Below are 25,995 nucleotides of genomic sequence, written 5' to 3'. Positions count from 1 at the left end.
TAAACCATTTTTGTTTGTTTTTAACAGTTACTGTATTTAGATTTTAAAAAATTACCTTTTATACGCAATACATTATTAACTGAATAATTATTTAAGGCTTACAATAATATCAAATATACTTTTTAGGAATCATTTTTTATGAACACTTGGGCCTACTAAACTACTGTATTTTAATGTCATTATGGTGATACTTGGAAAGCAAAATATTTTTGGAGGTGGTACTTGATGTAAAACATTTGAGAACCACATTACCGTAGCATTATGACATATTGTGACATTATCATATCATTATCATACCCTGAAGTATTGTTCTAATTTTATCCAATATATTGTGAGTGTGAATGGTTGTTTGCTTATATGTGCCCTGCGATTGGCTGGCAACCAGTTCAGGGTGTACCCCGCCTCCTGCCCGATGACAGCTGGGATAGGCTCCAGCACGAACGCGACCCTAGTGAGGAGAAGCGGCTCAGAAAATGGATGGATGGATGGGTATTGATGATAGCATAATCGCTTTTTTGTGGCAATTCAAATTGTATTTGTGATGTATCGTTCTTTCACTCATTTGCATAATTGCTGTATCACATTGTTATTATTGTTGTTGTTAAAATTACCCACACCTAATAGACCGTGAAGTTTCGTAGTTGTTTGTTCCGATACACTGATCACCCAAAAAATTGCAGTATCGTAATAGTTAGGTAGGTAGTTTAATTGAAGACTCTAAATTGCCGTCGGTATGAATGTGAGTGCCAATGGTTGTTTCTATGTGCCCTGCGATTGGCTGGCGACCGGTTCAGGTTGTACCCTGCCTCCCCGCTCGAAGATCCCGCTGGGATAGGCTCCAGCAGCCCGCGACCCTAGTGGGGATAAGCGGTGTAGAAAATGGATGGATATTGATTGGCGCATAATGGCTGTATCGTTATTCATTATGTATCATTCTTTTACACATCCATATAATTTCTGTTTCAGAATAATGTCATTGCGTATACCTTTGGGGGTTACGATACGATTCCAACCCTTATACCAGATACATAACTGTAACTTAATGCAATTTATCATTTTTTTTCTGTATCGTAACTTTTTTGTTGGTAAATATCCCGTAGGGGTTGGACAAAAATTGTATCATTATCGTTCGGGTTAGGTATCGGGTTTCTGTATCGATATACCAGAATCAGAAATACTGTCCAAGGATGTAGCATTGCACATTAAATGGAAATGTCAGCTTTCATGATCGTAATAATGTATGAAAAGTCTGAAGTGTGTTTTTAGTTACATTCTGGTATTCAATATCGATTATCTCATAATTGGCTGTATAGTAATTTCATTCGCATAAGCAAAATATCGCTATGATTACTCTGTGAATCCCTGGCCCTAATACTCACTGAAGGAGGCTGATGGGTAGGAAAGGATTGAATTGATCGAGACCATCCGCCTGCAGGTTGGTCGGGAGTGAAGAGGCCAGCTCTGTGTTGGAAGACGACGCAGAGGCTCGGTTGGACTGACTGAAGATGGCAGTGCCTTCCGAGCCGACGCTGTATAAAGAGACGGAGCTGGAGGACTTGGAAACGGGCTGAGAGGCCGAGTGATGGCCCGATTCTGCAAAATAAAAAGAAGACCGACACAAGGTTACAGCGTCTACTGATAATACTGAAAGGTTGTAGAGTCAATGGAGATACAGCTGTTGGATAAACTCTTAACTACCGGTCAAATCAATTCAATAATTCAAACAACGGAAAAGCAACATTCTTTTGAGCTGACATTTGCATTGTTTCCCCATTTAAACAGTTGCCAGCTGTCTTAATAACGCCTGTGATGTCATGCCTCCATCAAAATCCCATTTTATGATATTAATCTGATTCGGGATCATACTCTGCTGTGTATTTATGGTTTAATCTTAACACAGGCAACGATAAAACGTTTTAGGCAGGGGCGTCACTTTGTGTTTTGTCGCTATTCACGGCAGGGCTCAGCCCCTTTCCCTCATAGATAGCGAAGGATTACTGTACAAGCAATAAATGTGCCAATTTTCCGTAATATATCCCCTTTGAAGTTTGATGTCAGATTGAGGTACCTTTGCGTTCTTTATCCTGCAGTCGACTCAGTGCGCCTTTGTAGATCATGACCTGAGCCCTTTCCAGGTCAGCCAGAGACACACTCTGCTTTATGGGACAAGGTCGGACAGCCCACTTCACCATGTTCTGCACGACATACTGCAGTACGGACCTCAGCTCGGCGCTCTCGTCCCATTCCTCGCCACCACTACCGTCGCCTTCGTCCTGGTCAGAGCTGGGACTTGACAAGGTGGCATTTGGCTTGGGCCCAGAAATCAAATCTGACAACTTCTCGCAGCTGAAAATGACAGCGAGGGATTTCAAGGCCCCGGTGAGAAGGTAGGAGACTTTGATGGCTCTGACCTCCAAGGCAAAGGGGTTCATTTTGGTTTGAGAGATTTGTGACAGTCCCGTTGTCTCCTCTTGGACCTTTACAGTATCTTTGGCAGACCCCATCCTATCGTCTTCAACCTTCTTCTTGTCCTCTTCTGGTAAGCAGTTGAGAACATCTACCTCTTCCAGGCAACACTGCATTTCGCCCTCCGCCAGGCTCTCCTGTGAAAATTTCCCAGTCGCTATTGCACGAGCCCCGAGCCAGCCGCGCTCCTCCAGCAGCCCCATCAGGTAAATCAGATCAAGCAGCACTGACGGTTTAAGGCCTCCCAGTCGCGCTACGTCACAGCAGGTCACGTTGCAGGGCTCCAGCGAGGCGATGGGCGTGTCGCTGGGTGACCAAGAATTCGCGGAGCTTAGTTATGCAGGGAAGGGTTGGCGAGAAGCCACAGAGACAGCGAACGACACCAGGATGGGTTAGTGGATTTACAAATGAAGGAGGAGAAGAAAATTTGTAAGATCAGGGAGAGGAAAAAGACAAAAAAATAAACATAATAGTCACAAGACAAGACAAGTTTGATGGAAGTTGATGAATGCAAAGACAATCAAATACTAAAGACGGGCTTTAGAAATCGAGAAATAATTTTGTTGATCTGGACTTTTATCTACTAATGGTGTCTGGCTGAGACGTCTAAACCAAAAGGCAGCAACCAGTTTGAACCGAAAAAATAACTGTAATTATGTAAATACTTCATCATAGATATTGTGGCTACAGTCCAGACTGGTGGATAGTGCATATAGTGAGGTTGTAGCAAAATTAGCTTGTATTTTTTATCTTTGTAAACATAAATCAGTTGGCTGGAGTTTCTTTATATACTGCTTTGTCCCTTTTTGTATCAAGATGCTGTGCTCAGAACCTCAAGTTAATTCCATTCTTTTCTTTTTTTTTGTTGCAATTTTCACATTTCTTCTAGTGCCCATCCCTACTAATTATGTTTATTCGGGATACCTAATTGAGAGGTCGGCCTCCTCCCACTGCAGCTTGGCAAGAGAGCTCCTCTCTTTCAGGACTCCCAACAGAACAGCCCTGCGCCCGCTGGGCTTGTGCAGACACGAGCCTCCAGCCCGGAGACCGCCATCCACACCTCCAATCAACGCCAGAACAGGCCACACTTCAGTGCACAGAGCAGTTAGCTTGGACTCTGATAAAAGGCTTAGATGAGAGTCGTCTTCAGATGGATCTTTATCACCGTCATTTTGCTTCGAAGTCGGATTGAGGCCTGGCGATGCATGTCCTCCTATAATCAAAACCTAATCATGAAACAACCTATAAATGACAACGCGGTCCCATTTATCTTGTAACCTACCTGGGGCGAGGCCTCCCAAGTGGTCCTCCTTCAGCATGGGACCGATGAGCTCTAGGTTGGCGTGGATGTACCGGTTGATGTGCGGCGTCCAGTGGTCGCACTGGTGGAGCCGGCGCAGAAGCTGTACCGTGCACTCGATGAGGGTGGTGCTTTGCGGGCTGCACAGCGGCTCGCCGGGAAGCAGGTTGCTGGGCATGCCTCGCATTTGGAGGTCCCTCAGTGTCACCTGTTACGAATGCATTAGCCTGCTTTATTTATCATTAATCAGCTGGTCAAGTGGTGAAGGTCTCCAGCTTCCACCATGGGGATATGTGTTCAAGTCATTGGTTGACAGAAGAATGTGAGAAAAAAATTATTCCAGGTTTGAAAGGTGTGGACTGACAGAAATATAAAGGATAAGGATAGGATACAATTGACCATCCACACCCAACATTCCCCTCAGGTGTTGTGACCTTGAGCAAGACAACGATAACCTGAACTGCTCCCCTGGTGCTAAAGTAGCCCTTGCTAAGTGTGTCACTAACGTATTTGCAGTGCCCACTACTGTTATGGGTTAATGCAGAGGACACATTTCATGAATATTCATTTATTTATGAAAATAAAGCCCATTCTTCTGCTTCGTGATTGTGCGACGACTGACAAACAGATCAAAAGGCATACCTCCAACTGTTGTGAACACAAAGTAATTAACTATTTTTTTCTGTTTTTTGGGGGCTGTAATTTCATCATAATTATTATTATCCACATCACAGACCACCATTAAAAAAATTTATAGATACAGATGCTATATCAACAAAAATGTTTTTAATCTTAATAATGATTTGGGTTTTTTTCAGATGAAAATTAACTTTAAAAAAAACATTTAGAGACACATGCTACATTGTTGGTGTCCCAACAAGAAGCGTGTCTGTCCAAATTTTGTGATTTTGTTTTTTTTTTTGAGGGGGGGGGGTTTGTATTCTTTTGATCTGAACCCCAAAAATCCTATTTGTTGCTTTTTGCCTTTTTTAAATACTGCTGTAACCTCTGGGGCTCAATAAAGAATATCACATCTTAAAGTTAAAATAAATAAATAAATAAATCACAAAATTTAGAGATACAGTACATGCTATATAGTGGCTCCAAACTTTGGGATTTCTTTTCATCTGAAATACAACAATTTTTTTTTTTGTTCTTACCTAAAAACTAAATTTTAAAATTAGGACACACATGCTATATTGTTGCTGTCCGACAAAGAGTTGTTTTTATTCAGAAAGGACATTTTAAGAAAACAATAATTGTTACTACAATGATATCAAACATAAATAAAGTCAGATGGAAAGCCTCATTGAGCAGCATTGCTCAATTTCCTCCCATCTAAAAATGTATATAAAAAATATCAGTGCTGTCCAATGAAAAACAATATGTTTTGATTTGCTTTCATTTTATTTGTAATGTATCTGTTATTTAAAGTTAGATTCAATGAAAAAAATCTCCTATAGTCAATTAAGGAAATATCCAATATAAGGTCCAATATTCATCCATAATTGATAACCAATATATAAATAATTTAGCAACCCTTAAAAAGGGTATCCTTGTAGTAGCGTGATATCAAAAATAGCAATTTAACTGGTGAATACTAGCTGCAAAAAATATTAGGTACCTTCTCTCCAGGATTGCTGCTGTAGAATAACACACAAGGGTACAGCTCAGAGGCAACCACACCTTCAAATGCCAACTTTGGCTCCTGGCATAAAAATACATACAAAAATAAACTGGAAAATGTTCATCAATAAACTCGAGAAATGCTACAACCACACCAAAGGCAGACCTTGTCGTTTTTAGCGAACGACACGGTGTGAGCCTCCATGTCCAGGATGCAGGTGATGGTGTCTCCCTGGGTGAAGGACGGGAGTGTGCGGACCAGCTCGCCGCCGTGGTAAAGGTTGCCGCTGTAGGCGCGGTATAGCCACATGTCAGTGGTGGTGTGGTGGTTGTAATCGTGGACAGGCCATCGGGACACGCCCACGCACGTGCCCTCATTGCCTCGGTGTTCTTTGGTGATGTCGAACTGAGGGATGCAGGGAAAGTCAATTACCAACCCATCCATCCATCCATTTTCTACCGCTTATCCGAGGTCGGGTCGCGGGGGCAGTAGCTTTAGCAGGGACGCCCAGACTTCCCTCTGCCCAGCCACTTCATCCAGCTCTTCCGGGGGGATCCCAAGGTGTTCCCAGCCAGCCGAGAGACATTGTCTCTCCAGCGTTTCCTGGGTTGTCCCCGGGGTCTCCTCCCGGTGGGACGTGCCCAGAACACCTCACCAGGGAGGCTTCCGGGACGCATCCGGATCAGATGCCCCAGCCACCTCATCTGGCTCCTCTCGATGTGGAGGAGCAGCGGCTCTACTCTGAGATCCTCCCGGATGACCGAGCTTCTCACCCTATCTCACCTACAGCTCGTGACCATAGGTGAGGGTAGGAACGTAGATCGACCGGTAAATCGAGAGCTTCGCCTTTCGGCTTTGCTCTTTCTTTACCAAAACGGACCGATACAAAGATCTCCCGTTCCATTCTTCCTTCCCTTGTGAACAAGACCCCAAGATACTTGAACTTGAACAAAAATGAAAGTTTTGGAGTAGCCAAGTCAAAGTCTGGAATTAAATCAAAATGAGATGCCGTACACCTTAAAAAGGACGTTAACGCTCTAAAACCAAAACAATTATGCGAAGTGGAGTAGGGCAAAATTCTTCCTCAGCTTGTGAAAGACTCATCACCAGTTATCGTTAACACTTGTTTTCAGTTATTGCTGAAAAGGCTGGCACAAGCAGTTGTTAGCGTCAGAGGGCTATTAATTTTTTACACAGGGCCAGATAGAAGTTTAGATTTTTTTTCCATGCATAAATAAAACTGCATATCACATTTATTTGGGTGATCATTGTGAGATATAAAAACTGGTATGGTATGAGCAAGTGTGATAAATATGCAAAAAATAAATAAATAAATAAATCAGGATGGGGCAAATACTTTTTAACGGCACTATAGGTGTAATTAATTACCTTCCATATGAAACACCCGGAGGCGATGGCTGTGGTCGCCAGGCCGTAACCTTTTCCACCAGTGCCGTGCGAGAGGACATTCCCGCTCTCCAGAGAGCAACACGTTACCTTATGCGGGTCGAAGGAAAAATCTCCGATGGGAATACATTCGTCATTGCTGCCGGGATTCTGCCCCAAACACAAACAAAAAGACAGATTTGTAGGCTTAACAGTGGAAACTCCAACGTCAAACACCACAAAAGTAGTCCAATTTGTAATTGGACCATCAATACGGCAGACGTTAGCAAATCTCGTGAGTGGGCATAGTTTGTTTATGTGATCAAATTATTGGTTAATAAATTAAAATAACAATCATAAAAATTGTAATAATATTAAAATAAACAATTTTATCTGTTGCATTAATTTAGCCTTTTTAACTAAAATGGGTTCATTTAAAATGGATTTATATTCATCACAATGAATCATTTCTCAATTGATTTAAAGTAAATAATAAAATGGAAAAGTAACTTGAACAATTTTATATAGTTTTTTTATCTTATTAAATAATTGTTAATTTATAATAATTAATTTCATTAACAATTTAAAATGAGCATCTATAGTTTTAAATTATAATTTAATTTTATTATACTAATTTCAATTACTCAAGGGAAAATCCAATTCACTCATTTGTCACAGTATTTGATGGTGGTAGAGTATATAGATACTGTACAGTAAAAAATAACAATACAATTGCAATAGTGCTACTTCATACAACCCCTACATAGCCTTATTAAAGGTTCACAAATTGTTTCTAAAAGGGTTAATAATACACTTTTGAATCCAGAAATTTGACAGATTTACCTCAGAATCATTTACAGTCGTCTCCTCGTGGGTCGTCTCGGCCAGAGGCTCCTCCCACATGTAAACAGACATCAGCTGAAAGAGTTGTTTGACAATCTACAAAAAAAGTAATTTAAAAATATTAATATAGAAAAGTGACAATTTCATTGACACTACCGCAGCTCGTAAATACTGTTGACCTGTTGTGGCATTATTTTTCTCTGTCAGTGGTCCTCAACCTTTTTCGCACCACACATCGGTTTATAGTAGGCATTTTTTTTCCACTGACCGGCTGTTAAGGTGTGGCATATATATATATATATATATATATATATATACAGCAAAAATAAATTAACACGACCGGCTTAAAAACGAATGTTAAATCCATGAAAAATACAACTCACCATTACGGATAACGGATAAAAGAAGCTTTCTTTTTCTTTGCGGTCATAAGCTCTTCTACTGGCTCCTCAGGTGGCTTTTTGTCCTTTTGAAAAGAAGCTCTCCAAAGATGTTTGTTTTTTACTTATTTTTGCTAGTTTCCGGACTAACGTATCATGTGACCGACGTGCAGTCTAGTGATGTTTCGTTCGCGCACGTTTCCTTCAAAAGAACAAATCTTTTAAGTAAACGCAATGAACTGAATCAGTTTATGAAATGATTCGTTCTTTGAGCTTGGTCGCCGCCATGAGCGACTCGGCTGGGAGCAGAAACGGAACTGCTACAGCGTTCTGTGGAGTCTTGACGTGTCAATTGCAACGCACAACTGTTGCAGTGGAGAAGATCCGTTCATTTTTCAAAATAAAACACTTTTGACGCAAAAACGCAATACAACAGAAATTATATAAATTGGTCATTTCTTCTATGCGGCCCGGCAACAAACGCCTCACAGACCGGTACCGGTCTGCGGACCAGGTGTTGGGGACCACTGTTCTATATTCCTGTAATAAACACTGGAAAACACCAAGAGTAGTCTTTTCTCATTTATTCTGGCAAAAAGTACATCGATTACAAAGAGAATGCAGTATATACAAGGTTTTCAGACTAACACAGTGGCTGCTGTCACTAAAGATGAACTGCCTGGTCCTGACCAGAAACAGACAATTGTTTCAATTACTTGCTCACAAAATATTTAACTAACCAACTAATGAGCTAGCTAACAAACCAGTTCAGGAACCAGCTGGGAAATCAACATTAAAATTAACTACGTAGCTAACCAACTTAAGTTATATAGTTAACTAATGGCAAACTAACTAGTTTGCAAGTTTTTCTACAATTCTCCGTACTAGTCTTCTTTGTGTTTTAAACCGCAGTTTCATTCAGCACCTACTGTGATGTACAAGTAGTATTGTTCTTTTTAATAAAGGTCTGACCCCATCTGCAGTTGAGTAAATAAATGCCATCCGGTGACTACATGAGGAAACGTTTCCCATGTCCTACCTTTTGAACAAGTTCAGGCTCAGAACAAGCAGGCAACAGTCGTTCTAAAACATGGAAGGCCAAAAGCTTAGTGCGAAGGTTCTGGAAGCATGGTGATCCTGGTGAGGAAAAAGTGTCTCATCATTGAAAACAAAAATAGTAATTTGTCCTCTGCTTGTAATGAATTTACCTAAAGAGCAGTTGTAGGAAATGATGGCCATGAGCGGGTCCACCCACTTGATGAACGAGGAGAGCGTTGTCATCACTCGTAAAGACAACACCCGCCTGAGGAATACCAAGAAGTCTGCAAGCTGACATTCAAGAACTCGGCTACTTTCTGAGCCTGGAAGAGAGAAACATTTAAAGAAATTACATGCACATATTAAAAATGTTTCACAGATTCACTTAAGAATAACTCCATGTTACACCTTCATAGAAATCGAAAGACGAAGGAAGTCAGTTAAAAATGTTTTTCTTTTTCCATGATATTAAATTAAAGCTGGAATCCACAACTTTTTTTGTTAAAGAAATATATATATTTTCACCCAAGCCAATACTAGAGGAGATGACAAAATGCTGATTAAGCCTGTAAACGCCTCTAACATATTGCTGTATTCTCCAATAGTTTATTTTTTCTATATTTAGTGAATGCCCGATTCATTTCCCGCGCTGGCCCAGTTGGTGGCGCACCGAAAATGACGTAGAAGGAAATGACGGTGCGGAAATTAGGCATTTTGCAGCGCAATGGTCAAAAATATTATTTTGCATTTCTGTAGCATAAAATAGACATTCAATAATTACTGTCTTAACGGAAACAACAAAAATTGCTGCCAATGAACATTTACCTCTTTTCTAGGAGCTGTTGGCTGCAAGCAGTGGTGTGGGTGGTCACGACCCAGCACTCCTCTTGTCCTTACTGATCTGTTTTAATTGCTTTTATTGATCTCATTTATTTTATTGTGTGTTTGTGTGTGTAAGTTAACTAGCTAGTGATGCAGCGTTGTGGTTTGCGAGAACATTTATCCACTTAATTATAACTGAGCGCCGTAACGCTGCTGCCGCTTCACCACCTTTCATGACGTGAAGAGGTTCTCCCAGCTGGTTGCCGCGACTTGCTGTCTCCCTACGGACATCGATCGCAGGTGATGTACAGCTGAGGTTCGAAGACGTGACACGAAAAGCGTGATCATGATGGGAAAAGAGGAAGACGAAAAACGTCTTCTATATCCGCGAAGCGACCCCCGCCGCACATTGATCCACTGGATATGTGGACGCCAGTGTGATGCTACACAAACAGTATGTTGCACTTTATCATAATTTATTAAACCATAAAAAGATGGATTAATAGTTGGAAGAAGCAGGTTGCTACAGAATCAGGACGTGGGAGCGATACAGCATTTTAAAAGATGCTCGCTTATTTGAACGTCGGTGAGAGGCACAAACCTACGTACGTATACTGCCCGTGTACATTTTGGCCAAAGGATTCTCTTTTTTATCCAGAAGTACATTATAAATATAGTTAAGTGTTGTTGTAAAACACAATAATATGTTTACGTTCTAATGTACATTATTTGAATGGTTTAGGGGGAACCCGGAAATGTATGTCTATCTCTCCACCTTAACTGGTGCTGGAACACCGCAGTGGTTAGAGAACGTATTTTATGCTGGATATTGAACTATTGACAGTTTCTCTTGCCCATTTTATTTACCTTGTGGCTTTCAACAGCTCTATTATACACTATGTTGGTGTATATTCACACGCAAGGGGTTGGGAGAGGAGGAGACGTAGACAGTTCGACTCGGCACAGCCTACATCATATAGAAGCGACAGACGGCTATGTTGCAATGTTGAATTCCAGCAGTAGGGGGCGCCATAATTCGCAGATTATAGCTTTAAATAAATTTACAGAAAATCCTAAAACATTTGCACGTACGCGACAATTAGGTACAGGTACTTAATGGTTAGCTAAATAACTAAACAATCAAAGAGCGAAGCAATTCATTTGTTAACTAACCAACTGGCAAGATAGCTACCTAGCTAAAAAAAAATAGCAAAGGCAGCCACAGCAATCACATTTCAGGCCACAAAGGACAAAACAGGACAGACGGCATCTTGCGCAGCCCTTTCAGCCACGTTCAGTGAGTTTTGTCCCATTTTGTCCCGATTCTCATGGCAAGCTAATGTGTATGGAAGCCATTTCATCACGTTCAAACATGGCGCATCCCAGCGTGACAGTTTAAGGGTCTGAGAGGTGTGTGATACGGCGCATTGCGCTCTGGTATGGTCTGAAATGGTGCATGTGGTCTGGAAAGGGGGTATAAAGCCGAGCCCGGAAGGGGAGCTTCATTTGAGTAAAACATGCTCCAAAGCTGCCTGCCATCCAGCCAGGTGTTATCAATAGATTCAGATTGACTGATCAGTGTAGCCTTGACAGAATGTGGAAAAACATGTCAGATCTTGATCAGAACGTGAAAAACATGACTGCAGGAGGGAATGCACTGGCTTCTGTGGTAGACCACGAGAAAAACTGGACAAAATCTCACGCCGCACAATATTTTGGGAAAACGGGGCTGACGTGGCCACCGGGATCATAATGTAAACCTATCATGACCAACATTTTCCACACCTTTTAAGCTCTTCCCGTCTTCCGTCGTGGTCTCCGCTTTTGCTCTCTCGGCTGCTTGCTGTTGCTGGAATGTGTGCAGCAGGTTTTGAAGGTGCTGGCACATCACCTCCATGAGCGCATGGGAAATCTCAAGAGGGAGCAGATCCTCGCAGGATCTGAAAGCAAACAGTTATTTTGGTCACGCTGTCTCTTTCCTCAAAGGCAAAATAGTCTCACCTGGAAGCGACTGCAAGAATCTGCAGCAAGCGTGTACATGCCAGCTTGACAGCGCCACTCAGCAGCGTACATCCCGACGTGGAAACGGCGAGCCAGCCCTGGGTCATAAGGGCGCAGCTGTTGTCGGTCAGCATGCAGAGAAGCTCCAGTATGCCGCGCTTGACCACCAGCACCAGGTCTGCCGGCTGGTAGCTGAAGTTCAGCGCAAACATGGTAGCCAGGAGGAGGTGCTGGCACGAACCTGACGATAGATGGAGACGATATTAGTGACCAGAAAGTAAATAGTAAATAAACACAAACATGCTACATAAGTAACAAGAGCACTTTCAGGCCTCCATCAAGGCTCAACCCGTAACATAAATAATAACTCTTTGTTTACTTTTTTTTTTTTAAATTTATACATAGATGTAAGAAATGTTTGTTATTAAAACAGACTTTTCCAGTTACATTTAATTTTAAAAACATTTAAAGTTCCAGGTAAGATGCAAAAAAAGTCTCGTAAAGTTGACACATCACAGAAAAGATTTTTGTTAAGTTGGACAATGAATGAATGAATATTAAAAAAGAACATTCCTTCCCCGACTATTTGTTAACTGGGGGGAGGGGGGTGGCGTATATTTCATTTATTCATTCATTCGATTTCCCTGCGGGTAATTTAGTGTCTTCAATTAACCTACCCTGGATGTTTTTGGGATGTGGGAGGAAAAAGAAAACCCATGCAGGCACGGGGAGAACATGCAAACTCCACACAGGCAAGGCCGGATTTGAACCTGGGTCCTCAGAACTGTGAGGCAGATGTGCTAACCAGTTGTGCGCCGTGCCGCCCGCATATATCATTTGTTAACGGAAGGGGGTGCAGCCGGGCAGCCAGGGACCCCCCCCCCCCAAATGCTCAGGACCCCGACATATACAGTGGGGCAAAAAAGTCAGCCGCCAATTGTGCAACTTCACCAACTTAAAAAGATGAGAGAGGCCTGTAATTTTCATCATAGGTATACCTCACCTATGAGAGACAAAAGGAGGAAAAAGAAATTAATAAAAATAAAATTTAAAAAAATCGAGAAAATCATTGTCTGATTTTTAAAGAATTTATTAGCAAATTATGGTGGAAAATAAGTATTTGGTCAATAACAAAAGTTTTGACCCATTCCTCCATTCAGATCTCCTCGAGAGCAGTGATGTTTTCTGGCTGTCACTGAGCAACACAGACTTTCAACTCCCTCCAAAGATTTTCTATGGGGATGAGATCTGGAGACTGGCTAGGCCACTCCAGGACCTTAAAATGCTTCTTACGAAGCCACTCCTTCGTTGCCCGGGCGATGTGTTTGGGATCATTATCATGCTGAAAGACCCAGCCACGTTTAATTTTCAATGCCCTTGCTGATAGAAGGTGGTTTTCACTCAAAATCTCACGATACATGGCTCCATTCATTCTTTCCTTTACACGGATCAGTCGTCAAGGTCCCTTTGCAGAAAAACAGCCCCAAACGATGATGTTTCCACCCCCATGCTTCACAGTAGGTATGGTGTTCTTTGGATGCAACTCCGCATTCTTTCTCCTCCAAACACGACAAGTTGAGTTTTTACCAAAACGTTCTATTTTGGTTTCATCTGATCATATGACATTCTCCCAATCCTCTTCTGGATCATCCAAATGCTCTCTAGCAAACTTCAGATGGGCCTGGCTTAAGCAGGGGGACACGTCTGGCACTGCAGGATTTGAGTCCCTGGCGGCGTAGTGTGTTACTGATGGTAGCCTTTGTTACTTTGGTCCCAGCTCTCTGCAGGTCATTCACTGGGTCCCCCCATGTGGTTCTGGGATTTTGGCTCACCGTTCTTGTGATCATTTTGACCCCACGGCTTCCGTGGAGTCCCAGATCAAGGGAGATTACCAGTGGTCTTGTATGTCTTCCATTTTCTAATAATTGCTCCCACAGTTGATTTCTTCACACCAAGCTGCTTTACCTATTGCAGATTCAGTCTTCCCAGCCTGGTGCAGGTCTACATTTTCTTTCTGGTGTCCATTGACAGCTCTTTGGTCTTGGCCATAGTGGAATTCTGGAGTGTGACTGTTTGAAGTTGTGTACAGGTGTCTTTAATACTGATAACGAGTTCAAACAGGTGCCATTAACACAGGTAAAATGTGGAGTACAATGGAGCCTCTTAAAGAAGATGTTACATGCCTGTGAGAGGGAGAAATCTTGCTTGTTTGTAGGTGACCAAATACTTATTTTCCACCATAATTTGCTAATAAATTCTTTAAAAATCAGAATGTGATTTTCTGGATTTTTTTTCTCATTTTGTCTCATTGGTGAGGTATACCTATGATGAAAATTATAGGGCTCTCTCATCTTTTAAGTGGAAGAACTTGCACAATTGGTGGCTGACTAAATACTTTTTTGCCCCACTGTAAAGCTTTGTCTCTGTTGAGATGTATCACTTCATAGTTCCTTGACACCAACGTACTACTTTCCTGTAAGACAGGGCTTTGGCCCCACCTTGTGGCATGTCAGGGGGTTTCAGGAAAAAAAAAACCTCCTAGATGAGTTTTTTTAGTGCATGGCTAAGGAAACGTTCCACAGAAAAATGCAAATTGGTGTACAGTGGTGTATTCGCTGTTCGGCATTCACCTATTCGCAGATTTTTTGGGGGACCCTATGCCCCATTCTTCAGATAAAAAAAAATCATGGAGGCATTTACTTGAGGTGAGTTTATTGAAGTGGACGACATTAATTGAGGCAAGGTGTCTACTAGAGCAGAGGCCACTATTTCAGGAAATATAGTACAGTGCTGTGTATTCAAATACATGGGACCCAACTTGGGAGTTTTTCAAAATAAGACCTGTCAGGCTGTTTATTACCACTCTCATTTTAAGTTTACTGTCAAACTAAACATAAAACACGTTTTCACGTTGTATATTTAACCACACAGCTTAACCTTTAGTCTGCTAGTGTAAGGATAATGCTAACATTATTAGCATCTATGTGGCTGTGTTACAACCCTTTAAGCATGGGATAGATATATGAACACCAACGGTGCAAAAATACATGTAGACAAACAATATAACAGTACTCAGTCATATACTACGCATTCTATGCAAACTAGTTAAAAGTTCAATTCACCGTTGCAAAGTTGAACTAGTTCAATTCATAGTTCATAAGTCAAAATGTTGAACTAAGTTTACCGTTCGAAAAATGAACTACTTCATAGTTCCTTTTTTTATCCAATATGTTGCTGATGGGCTATTACCTTCAAAATACTGGCATTTCATTTCCCCATTGTTGCGACCCATTCAGTACACACTAGTAGCTAGCTGCAGCTTTCACCCTACAATCTCAAAAACATGAGGAAAAATTTGCTTGAAGTGTTTTTTTTATTTTTTTTTTTAAATGAGGAATTAAAACAAAAACAGGACTTTTGTCCTGAATGTGCAAAAAAAACCACAACACAATATGATAGGAACAATGATGAAAGGACGTATGACTAATAATTTGTATTAACGAAATATTTATCTTATCTATTCTTATATTAAAAAACGAAATAAATTCCATATTATGACGATCATAGTGTTTTAACTGATACAAAAATATTTTCCTAATAATTATTTTTACAATTATGTACTGTAGTACAAAATAACCAAAGAACACATTCACTCCCATATACACACTGTCCCTGAACGCACCTCGCGCACTCACATAGCTGCGACATTCCTGCCTAATGTAAACATGAATGGCGGTGACTAAATGCGGCGTTTATCCCCCAACATATGAAGGCTCGTATATAATGGGCTCAAGGTGGGTTTTGCCCTGTGAGTCCATAACAAAACCTGACAGTCTTGAATAAAAGTGAATTGTCGTTCAAAAACCATTCAGACGCCAGAATGAGCGTGTTCTCCATAATGCTCATCAGGCAGAAATGAACTTTCGTTCATTGAACACATTCAGGTACTGTTGTACCTGAATGTGTTCAATGTGTACTGAATTGAATGGGGAAAAAAAAGTGTTTTTTTTTTTTTTTTATTATTATTAATCATGTCATTACTGTATGATTTTTATAGTATACAGTATAATATTGTAGAGTGCTATTTTCCTCATTTAAAAAAACATCTCAAAATGTGTTGTTCTTTTGGCAGGCTGGAACAAATTGGCATTTCCATTCATTTCAATAGAAAATGATTTGAGATATGAGTGTTTTGAATTAAGACCGTGGTCAAGGAACGGATTAAACTAAAAAATTGTGCACTGGAATTTTTATATAAACGAACAACAAAGAATTTCCTCTGCAGAGGCCACAAACCTGGATGTTTTCTTTCATGGAGGACCCTCTGTCTGAGGATCTGCACCACTTGTTGGTAGAAAGCCTGCGCTGCACGTTGCAACTCCCTTTGCTTGTCAATAGCAGCTGATTGAGTGCCAGCCTGGACGGAGAACATGCATTAAGTATTAATCCAGTAGAGGCTTGCAAAAAATGGTGACTTCAGCGTTAACACCACGTATACCGTGTAATGGCTCATCTCGTAATGAGCCCCCGCAAGGGAGCCCATAATTTGCGTTCCCAAGGCGAAGCATCCAGACAGGAACTGGAGCTGCACCGACTGCAACAAGGCAGGAAAGTGAGGAGAGCAGCTCTTCTCCTCCATCTTGGACAGGAAAGACGACATCTGACGGAATGCCTCCAGGCGCATCTGACCAAAGCAGACACACAGGGATTGAGCTAAATTTAAAACCAGCACAAATGTTAGTTGAAAAGTATAGCCAGAAAACCTATGCTATAAGGTGAGTCCAGACTGAATTATATAATCCAGGGTGTCAAAGTAATTTTTTTGTCATGGGGTTGTCATAGTTATGGTTTCCCTCTAAGGGACATTATGACTGTGAAACTAATTGATGGATAACTAGTTTTGAAACCAGAAGTCAGTAAAAAACAGTTTTTTCAAGCAAGTCAAGCAACTGCCAGCTTAGCAATGAGACCTTCGTCGTTTGTTTACTTAATCTTTTTAATTACCACTCAGCAGAGCAAAAACACACACGTGGCGAAGACTCTCAGTAACATCAACAACAACCCGAGCTAAATTTAGCTCCTACCTGACATACAAAGATTTTAGAACAGTTGAGATTGTCAAACTAATCAATAATTTGTCTAATCAATTACCAGTAATTGGTTAAAAACCTTTACTTAAAATTGTCCAAATCCTTGGAATTTCAGCCTCTAAACAGTAAATATTAATTAATCAATATTAATAAATATGTTATTACAATAATAAAGCAGACTGATTATCTTTGTGCTTCATCAAAATAAAACATTTGCAAACATCTTCCTTTACTGTGTAAAACAATTGTCAACATTTTTGCCTATTTCCTGACATGTTACGGACCAAACCAGTGAATTAATCACAATCAGCATTTTCTGCACTGTCAATTTGAAATAATGTCCTATTTTTTAGTAAAGGGTTAGAAATATGTCTTTCCTTGTACTGTATGTCTGTAAGTTTGTGTTTTTGGTGCTGCCTGTCTTGGCCGGCTCTCTCTTGAGAAAGAGGTATTTAATCTCATTGAGACTAACATGGTTAAATAAAGAGGTTAAATAAAAATAAAAATTAATTGGAAAAAAATGTAAATGTTTTTTTTAATGTGCTTCATCGATTAATTTGCAAAAAATAATTGACAGATTAATCAATTATTGAAAATAACCATTGGTTGCAGCCCTACTTGACACCAATGACTACTAGTTTCTTTTACTACTAGGTGAGTTTTTCAGTGAATAGCTGAGGATAGGTTCCACAGAAAAAAAATGCAAATAAGTGAATTTGTGACAAGTGAACTGCGAGTACGCGGGGTTGACTGTCTACATACCTCAGCCCTGTGTTGCTGTTGCAGGATGGCAAAGACTATGGCTTTGGGATTGGCCTCACGATGAGCCTGGGTTGGCGTTGTAAACTGGAGAATGTTCCCGCACACAAACTGGAGAGCCTGGTCCAGGATCAGCTGTGTGTTGTCGCCGAAGTTTGCCGCAGCCGGGGAGGTCGGACTGATGCACTGACGCAGGCGATCCCAAGCGTCTTTCATGACGTCCAAAGAGCAGAGAGGCAAGCCTAGGAGGAAAACAAACACTATCATCTTTTCAGATTATATTTTTCTATATTTGAGTATGACACAAAAAATTAACAGACACATTAATCCAATCCAGACATTCTGCCTTTACAAAGACAATGAAAGGCAAGAACAATTATAATCAATATTCATGCATTATTTATTGAGGAAAAAAAAAATCAAAAACTCCCATTCTCCATGGATCCATTCTTGTATCTGGATCAGAACTCTCATGTATATACATATCCACATCAAAATTTAACACCTAACTGACCAAATGTCAAGCGAGGCCACCAATCAAATCGCTAGCTAATTAACCAACAAACTAGCTAGTTAACAAAGTAATTAGTTAGCTAGCCAACTAACCAATCAGTTAGCTAGTTAACTACAGTATCTAGTTGCTTAACCCATACTGCGTTAGTTAAAATTTTATTAACTAGTTAATATACCAACCAATCAACTCGTTATATAACTAACAACCAATCAGATAGTTACAACTAACAACCAACTAGCTAACAGTTAACTAACTAGTTAAAGAACTAATCTAACTAACTACCAAACTAGTTCGCTACATAATTTACACTTGCTATCTAATTAACGAAATAAATATTAAAAATAATACAAATAAATTGGTTGACAAACCACCAAACTTAGTTAGCTAGATAGGTATTTGGTTAACTGGCTAGCCAATTATCCAAATACTAACTCGTGACAAGCTAACTAGCTAGCTAGTTAACAAATGCCTATCTTGATAACTAATTCACAAACAAGGTAGTTAACTAACTACATGCTAGTTAACTACCTAATTAGCTAGCTAATCAACTTGATAGCTATCAAGCAAACAAATTAACTAACTGCATTAAAACATACTTACCCATTTTGTTCTTGTATGATCCCAGGGAGGTCTTTGATTGGTCAAACTGAATGAAAAACATGAGCTGCGATCAGAGAAGTCAAACAACAATTTAAGTTGAAAGAAAAAAAACACTTACCTGCTTTCTGAGACCAAACGACTCTTTAGCTGTCCTAGAATGTTGATCAACGAGAAACATAGCTTCAGAAAACTGCGTTTAAAATTAATTTAACATTAACGCAAATTTCACCTGGTGCTGGTATTGGCTGCCTGACTCTCTTCCCTCTCACTGGGTTCCATCCAGGCAGGACAAACTCCTACCAATAGGAAGAGACACCGGGAGACGAGTAGATGACAGGCAGCAGGGAAAGGCAAGCTCTCCTCCTCAGACTCTCTCCGGTTGTCCCACTGCTGTCTGGGATCGAACTCCCTGTGGGGGCTGGCCGGGCTCTCCATGGTACCGGGCAGGGTGGAGGTCCCGAAGGACTCGTACACAGTCAAGTTCTGCTGCACCTGCATAGCCTCGCGGGTCGCCATGAAGGACTCCAGGACTTCTGCACAAACAGGAATTTTGTTGTAATCAAACATAAAATTTTACAAACACTATCATTCTATCAACCAGAACCCAACAAGGTTGGGTGGCGGTGTGTGGGTAGCATGGTTGGGTACCCGGGGACATCCGCTCTAGTATCTAGCACAAGCTTAAAACGCCAATGGCTCTGTGGTACCCAACACTGTAAACACTAAGTGGCACAACTAAAAATAGTGGTCCCAACTATTGAAACTGACTGCCAGTTGAATTTTCTTGAGAAAAAAAAATACATAAATTCAACTTGTTAGTGAATTCTGGATCATTAAGAACCCTTACCCTCTTTTAAGCACCTGGGGCTCTAGGAAGCTTATTATGTACGATTGCGGGGCCTGACTGTAGTTGGGATGGTGCACCGACATTTTAAACCCTAAGGTTCTCGGGACACAACCCTATGCGGTTAGCTACAAGCAACTCGAGGCTTTGTAAGCTTGAATGGGGCAAGTGAAGGAGTGTAGGTTCATGCCAGAGGCTCTGAGGCCTCAGACTATCAGGGAGCCCCAGATCCTCTGGCACTGCCTGACTATGCTGACACTGAACTGGTTCACAATCTAGAGTAGACTAATGTGCTGAAGGTGCAAGGATGGGATCTGAGATCTAATTCTCCAACCTGTAAGATCTATGCGATTGCTGTCCAATGGCTCCTCCGCTGCGTCGTCTTGGTCCTGGTTGTGGTTGGCTTCAGGGGGCGGAGGCACCTGAACTTCCCGGCTGCACTGACCTACAGACAACCGCTCGCTATCCTTCACCACAGTTGCTCCTTGCTCTTCTGCATCCGTACTCTGACACTGCAAGGTATCCCAACACCCAGAACAATGAGATTAAATGTATTAATTCAGGACAATAATCGTATTTATCCAAGTGGTGGTACCTGTTTGGCAGTGGCGAGCACCTGGGAAGTCCTCGGAGAGTTTTTATGGGCCAATAGAGAGATTCTGATTTTATAGACGCTTTCAAAGATGTCTAACAGCATCTCGCAGGGCTCATATCTGAAAGACAGCAGATCATTAGCATGTCTCGCTTTGCCATAAACATAATCACTATATACTCACAGGACACAAACTTAGGTACACCAGTATCTATTGAGATCCAGTAAATGAGCTATAGATGCAATTACATTCAATTTGAATGAATTCATATTTGAATGCATGAGACTTCCAATACAAATTGAAAATTGTGCCCCCAAACATAGAAATAGAAAGCAATAAACTTTCGGCTCTTCCTGTCAGGGGTTGCCACAGCAAGTCACTTGCATGTTTTGTTTGGCTCAGTTTTTACACCGGATGCCTTTCCTGACGCAACCCATTTTTCTCAGGGATTGCCCAACAGTGGCTGGGTATAGGGGCACTGACCGGAAATCAAACCTGCGCACTGCGCATGAAAGGCAGAAGCATGTACCACTTGTTTGTCATAATACAAAAATATCAATAATCAAAACCTAACAATAAAAATGAAAACCTAAACATGAACGTAAAACATGCACTTAAAAAAAAAGAAAAATTCAACAAAAAATAAATGCATTGAATACTTTAAATAACACTAATACAATAAGACAAAACAATCAAAAAGTAATACAAAAACGACAATAGAATGGCTGTATATATTATTTATTTACTGACTTACGTATACTGTATATGCATGTATGTATTAATTTTAAAATGTATTTATTCAGGTAAGGCAATTGAGAACAGATTCTCACTTGCATTGATAGTTGGCTGTAGACAGCAGAGTAAAACAAATTATAAATAAAGAATAACATAAAATATGAATAAGGATAAAAATAAAACAAAAACAAAATTGAAACCTAAAAAGAAAAAAAACAATTACAAATTAATGAATAAATTTTTTTTTTATAAAATGTAAATATAACAACAATTAAAACAACATGTAAATTAAAATAAAAAGGAACAACACAAAAGTTACAAAATATTTTAAAATAATGATGAATGTATTATATAAAACTAAAAACAATCGCGTTAAAACATAAATACGAAAATGAAAAGAACAATAAAATACAAATACATAAATAGAATGTAAAGAAACAAAACAAAAAATAACCTAAGCACTAAAAATTAAAATAATAAACAAAAACTAATAAATAAAATAAAACAAAAGTACTACAAATACATTTTAAAGTATACATATTACAATAAATACAAAAATGATAAAAATAAATTGAAAAAGATACAAATAAAAAACTAAGATGCACTTGTAATATCTGTAGTTGCTTACTATAAACTGCTTGTTTGGGCTACCCAATTATGTCCAGTGAGAATATGGTCCTCATAAATTTTTTAAACCCTCATTATAGCAGTAGCTCTTAAAGCATTTTGTACATAGAGTAATGATGTCCATGAGAGGAATATGATATGAGGACATTGTGTGACTGACCTGTCCTGCCAATAGGCTTTATCTGGTATCCCTGTGTGCTTCAGAAGTGCTGCCAAGCAGCAGCGACAGACGGCCTCCAGCAAACCGTCGCCCGAAGATCCTTCGCTCTCCCACTCTGCTCTCACAGTGACAAAGACCATTTCATATTGTTCGTAAACAATAGGTGCAAGGAAACAATTGGTTGACAGAAAAGCGACTGACTACTGCTGACCTGAACTGAAATGATGATAAAAAAAAACTTGTGTTTGGGGTTGAGCCACCAGATATACACTAAAATATCTTTTTTTTTCCACTTCAAAAAAATCTAAATTCATCCAGCAGAACCTGTGGGTGAGGAGGATAAATCAAGTGGATGTAAAAAGTTGGGGAGTGCTCTGGGTTTTGCCACCCGGAAGTACATATGACGTTGTGGTGAAATGTCCTATACTGCGTTAATGCCACAAAGTGAGGAAAAAATGACAATCAAACCACTGAGTACCTCTGCTGAGAGCGTACTCCTCCATTTTCTGCAGTAGGCACCCAGCAGGTCCTCTGGAGGATCCCAGCGCCACCTCCAGTAATGTCAGAGATTCCTGATTGAGGCTCAGCTCGGACAGCCTTGAATCGCTGCCGCCCAGCAGCACCGCCTCAGAAAGCCATGCCATGCTGGAGTCTGGAGGACAAATAGCAATGTGACATGAAGGCATAGTACATTACACCTTTTTTTCTTTATATATATATATATAAAGGTTTGTGTATGTAATTAGACTCTAATAATAATAATAATAATAATTTTTAAAGGTTCATTTTGTAATATTCAGATTTTTTTAGGAAGGGGGAGTACAACTTTATTTTTGCATTCTTGGAATATTTAGCTTTTTTCTGAAATCTTATAAATATATATTTTTTTACAAAACATTATGACATATTTATATCACACTAATTTAAAAGTATTACTTTATTCTTTCAAATCATTATTTTATTCTCATTTTATTAAATTATATGACTTTATATTAATATTTTTTTTATTTTTTAAACATGATTTATTCTCAACTTTTTCCCCAAAAAGAAGATGTACTTTTTCTCATAAAGTGATGAGTTTTTTCTGGAAAAAATAGAACTTAAACCTTCTCAATTCTAACTTTTTTATTGAAAAAAAAAAAAAAAAATTACTACCAAAATGACCAATTAAGACATTTTTTTCCTCAAAATACAACATTTTTTTCTTGTGAAATTAAAACCTTTCCACTTTAAAAAAATATTTATTCACATAAAATTCCTACCTTTTTAAATGCAACTTTAGTCTAAAAATATTTGCCTTTTTTCTCCCAAAAAAAAAAATAAAAGAGTAAAAGAAATTTAAAAGAAAGGGTTTACTTTTGTAAAATGAAGACTTTTTCTTCTCGTAAAAAATAGAACTTAAATCTCGGAAATAATGAAAGGTTCTAAAATAAATATAAGCCCTTTTCGCATGTTTTATTACTAATACTTTTTTTCTCTCAAATGTAATATATTTCTTGGAATATTAAGCCATTTAAAAAAAATCAAAACATCTTTCTTGTAATAATGCAACTTTTCCCTATGAACTGTTTTTCTCGTAGTATTGTTTTTTTTGTTTTTTTTTCATTTCCAGCGTGACCAGTATGAACAGCTATGAATATTGTTTCAATTAGGCCCAGAACCTTCAAAATTGATCAATAATTTGTAAATAAGACAACCATGTAAGTAGGAATCAGATTATCTAGCCTACCCAGCTCTTCATAGTCCATCTCAAGGCCGTTTCGAAGGAGAACATTGGATAGCCAGAACTCTGAGGTTCTTTCCTGGGGGGAGGGTGGCAGGCCTTGCATCATCCCACCAAGGCAGCGTCCAACTGCTAACGCTACGGAGCGCTCCAGATCCAATAGCCAAAGCCACGTGCACTCATATTCATCCTGATGTTCACTTTCATCTAGGCGATACATCTCTGGTCAGGATAAGTGATCATGTAATGAATTGTACAGCGTATTAGTGCCTACACCACAGACCTGAGGGGACTGTTAAGGCCTCTACGTTCAGCTCCTGTTCCTCAAGCAGGCCCGTCTCTGGCAGCAACCTGTTGAAACTGTCCAGGTCCTCCAGCAAGTCCAACAGATGGCCAAGGAGAGGGTGGACCGTGTTGAGGGGCAGCAGCAGCAGCGAGTACATGACCTGACACAGCAGGGTGCCTGCCATGGAGTTGTACAGCACCACTGGGTAAGAAAGGAAGAGGAAAGGTTGAATACAAATGGACCATAAGAGAGATCCAACAAGGGGAAGTATTGCGGAAACTTGACTTTTTATTGTTTGTAAAACAGTAAGTAAGTAAGTCGGAAACTCAGTCAGACAGACAGTCATAAAGACAGACCAACCAAGCTCATAACCCCATTTACTTGTACAGTATATCAAATCAGCTTTGCCCATTAATATGAATTGAAATATCATTAATCTGTTCCAGCCCCCCGAAAAACTAAATTTTTTGGGGGTTACTTAATTTTAATAAATAAATAAACCACTGTATTGCAAAATAAAAACATAAAAACATAATGAAATATAATGTAAAGAAATAAATTGGTTATATGTGCAATTAAGCAGAAAATTACACACAATGTAGTAATCCTTGTTTTGATGCGAGCCTTTAACGGGTGTGGCCTAGTGAGTGACGTCAGGAGCTGCTATCAATCAGGTTGACCGGTTACCACTCGGTTACTTCAGCATGAGCGCCGGCTGTGTGCTCCTTGTGAGTGTTTTCATTTTGTATTTATTTGTGTGTTTGACCGTTTGTCTGGTTCAGTCAACGGCGACTTGCCTCTCCTTTTTATTTAATTTCACTTGAGTGGCAGGGTATCTCAAGATCAATCATAACTCAAATTTTGGCTTGCAACAAAAAAATGTCAATAAAAAAAGCAACCAAAGAACTTGTAACTTAAAAAACTCATAAGGCACTCAAAAGTCATGGTATGACTTTATTAGAACTTAGAATTAGAATTTTATATTATTATTAGAGATTTGGTTTTAGGATTGTCTTAGAGACTGTATTCTAGTATTATCACTCTATTTCTTCCTCATATACATTTAATCTTTTAAACTTTTCTATAAAAACCTATGACTAATCTCATAAATTACAACTTTTTTCTTTTAAAAGAGTGTTCTCTTAATAGTGTGCCTTTAAAAAAAATTATCATCATACTAGGACTTTTTGACAAAATCCGACTTAATTTGTAAAACTTTCTTTAAGTTAAAAAAGGCTATTATAGTAATATTGCAGCCTTTTTAAAAATATTCCCCCCCGCCCCCCTCAAAAAAAGGACACATTTATTCTCTTACACTGACCTGGGCCTCATGGTATCAAATCCATTTGCATTTAAGAAAAATCTTTATCCTTTGTGTGTTATGAGATAAAACCTTGGTAACAATTTTAAATTGTCCAAAAAGTACACATTATGTCTCCTTTAAATCAAAATGAATATTCAATTTCTTCAAAATGCCCACCACCCTTATGAGGAAAAGAGGTTTAGAAAATGGATTGATGGCTGGATGGAGGAATGGATTTCCTTCAAATAGCTTCAGGTGTGTTCTTACTATGCAGCTTCCTTATCATCTGCTTGTCCATGAAGCTCTCCTTCAGCAACTTGGTGGCTCGCCTGAGTGTCTCTGCGGCGCAGGAGAGCATCAAGTGAAGATGCTCACCAAGTAATTTTACAGTGCTGTCATCCTACACGAGAGTGAAAAGAGCAGGCGTCAACGTGTGTGATCCCTCAAGTCAACTGTCGGGTTGTTACGATCCACAGTAGAAAAGGGGCATGATGAATTGATTCTGAAAGATTTCTGCCGAATTTGGGCAATCTAACACCTTACTTAACAAGGTTATGTTGGAGACGTAACAGATTTCACTACATGGCAGCAATCAGCACAAGATATTATATATATATATATATATATTCCCCCAGCAAATAACAGAGGATAGATATAGGTGTTCACAGTCATCCCTAAAGGGGGAATTCAACTCTCCCTCTGTTGTGGATTTGCACACGACATAGTGCATAGTACCTCAGAGCTGGAGTGGATGTAGCAATGGGCCAGCATGTGTTTGTGAAGTCCGGAGAGAAGCTGGTGAAAGTGCGAAGGAGGCTCTGCATCTCGTTGACTGTCACTTGACAGAAGCTTATCACTGTTTTTCTCCAATTCCCCAAATGCTTGCTCCTATATGAAT

At 39.7% G+C, this 25,995-nt stretch overlaps 1 protein-coding gene across 6 annotated transcripts in view; it reads right to left on the bottom strand.

Annotated features, from left to right (window-relative positions):
• LOC133465063 (probable E3 ubiquitin-protein ligase HERC1) overlaps window positions 1-25,995 on the bottom strand; it is a 77,423-nt gene that overhangs the window by 32,248 nt on the left and 19,180 nt on the right. For 5 of the 6 annotated variants that reach the window (XM_061747462.1, XM_061747464.1, XM_061747465.1 and 2 more), the window contains exons 16-41: window positions 25,833-25,985; window positions 25,365-25,497; window positions 23,792-23,995; window positions 23,515-23,715; window positions 22,264-22,437; window positions 21,786-21,900; window positions 20,266-20,383; window positions 20,005-20,182; window positions 19,056-19,359; window positions 18,945-18,978; window positions 18,827-18,872; window positions 17,716-17,954; window positions 16,362-16,547; window positions 16,160-16,280; window positions 11,864-12,104; window positions 11,648-11,802; window positions 9,211-9,363; window positions 9,042-9,139; window positions 7,623-7,718; window positions 6,783-6,950; window positions 5,559-5,798; window positions 5,391-5,474; window positions 3,749-3,974; window positions 3,391-3,679; window positions 2,069-2,796; window positions 1,380-1,593 (exon numbers count right to left, since the gene is read on the bottom strand). In XM_061747462.1, the coding sequence (XP_061603446.1) occupies window positions 1,380-1,593; window positions 2,069-2,796; window positions 3,391-3,679; window positions 3,749-3,974; window positions 5,391-5,474; window positions 5,559-5,798; window positions 6,783-6,950; window positions 7,623-7,718; window positions 9,042-9,139; window positions 9,211-9,363; window positions 11,648-11,802; window positions 11,864-12,104; window positions 16,160-16,280; window positions 16,362-16,547; window positions 17,716-17,954; window positions 18,827-18,872; window positions 18,945-18,978; window positions 19,056-19,359; window positions 20,005-20,182; window positions 20,266-20,383; window positions 21,786-21,900; window positions 22,264-22,437; window positions 23,515-23,715; window positions 23,792-23,995; window positions 25,365-25,497; window positions 25,833-25,985 (4,898 nt within the window). The remainder of the gene's footprint in view (window positions 1-1,379; window positions 1,594-2,068; window positions 2,797-3,390; window positions 3,680-3,748; window positions 3,975-5,390; window positions 5,475-5,558; window positions 5,799-6,782; window positions 6,951-7,622; window positions 7,719-9,041; window positions 9,140-9,210; window positions 9,364-11,647; window positions 11,803-11,863; window positions 12,105-16,159; window positions 16,281-16,361; window positions 16,548-17,715; window positions 17,955-18,826; window positions 18,873-18,944; window positions 18,979-19,055; window positions 19,360-20,004; window positions 20,183-20,265; window positions 20,384-21,785; window positions 21,901-22,263; window positions 22,438-23,514; window positions 23,716-23,791; window positions 23,996-25,364; window positions 25,498-25,832; window positions 25,986-25,995) is intronic. The other variant, XM_061747466.1, reaches the window with a different exon arrangement.

Source organism: Phyllopteryx taeniolatus, chromosome 15, assembly GCF_024500385.1.
Source record: "Phyllopteryx taeniolatus isolate TA_2022b chromosome 15, UOR_Ptae_1.2, whole genome shotgun sequence".
NCBI classification, from domain to species: domain Eukaryota; kingdom Metazoa; phylum Chordata; class Actinopteri; order Syngnathiformes; family Syngnathidae; genus Phyllopteryx; species Phyllopteryx taeniolatus.
Note: the sequence above shows the minus strand (reverse complement) of the source record. Positions and strands in the feature narration are given on the sequence as shown.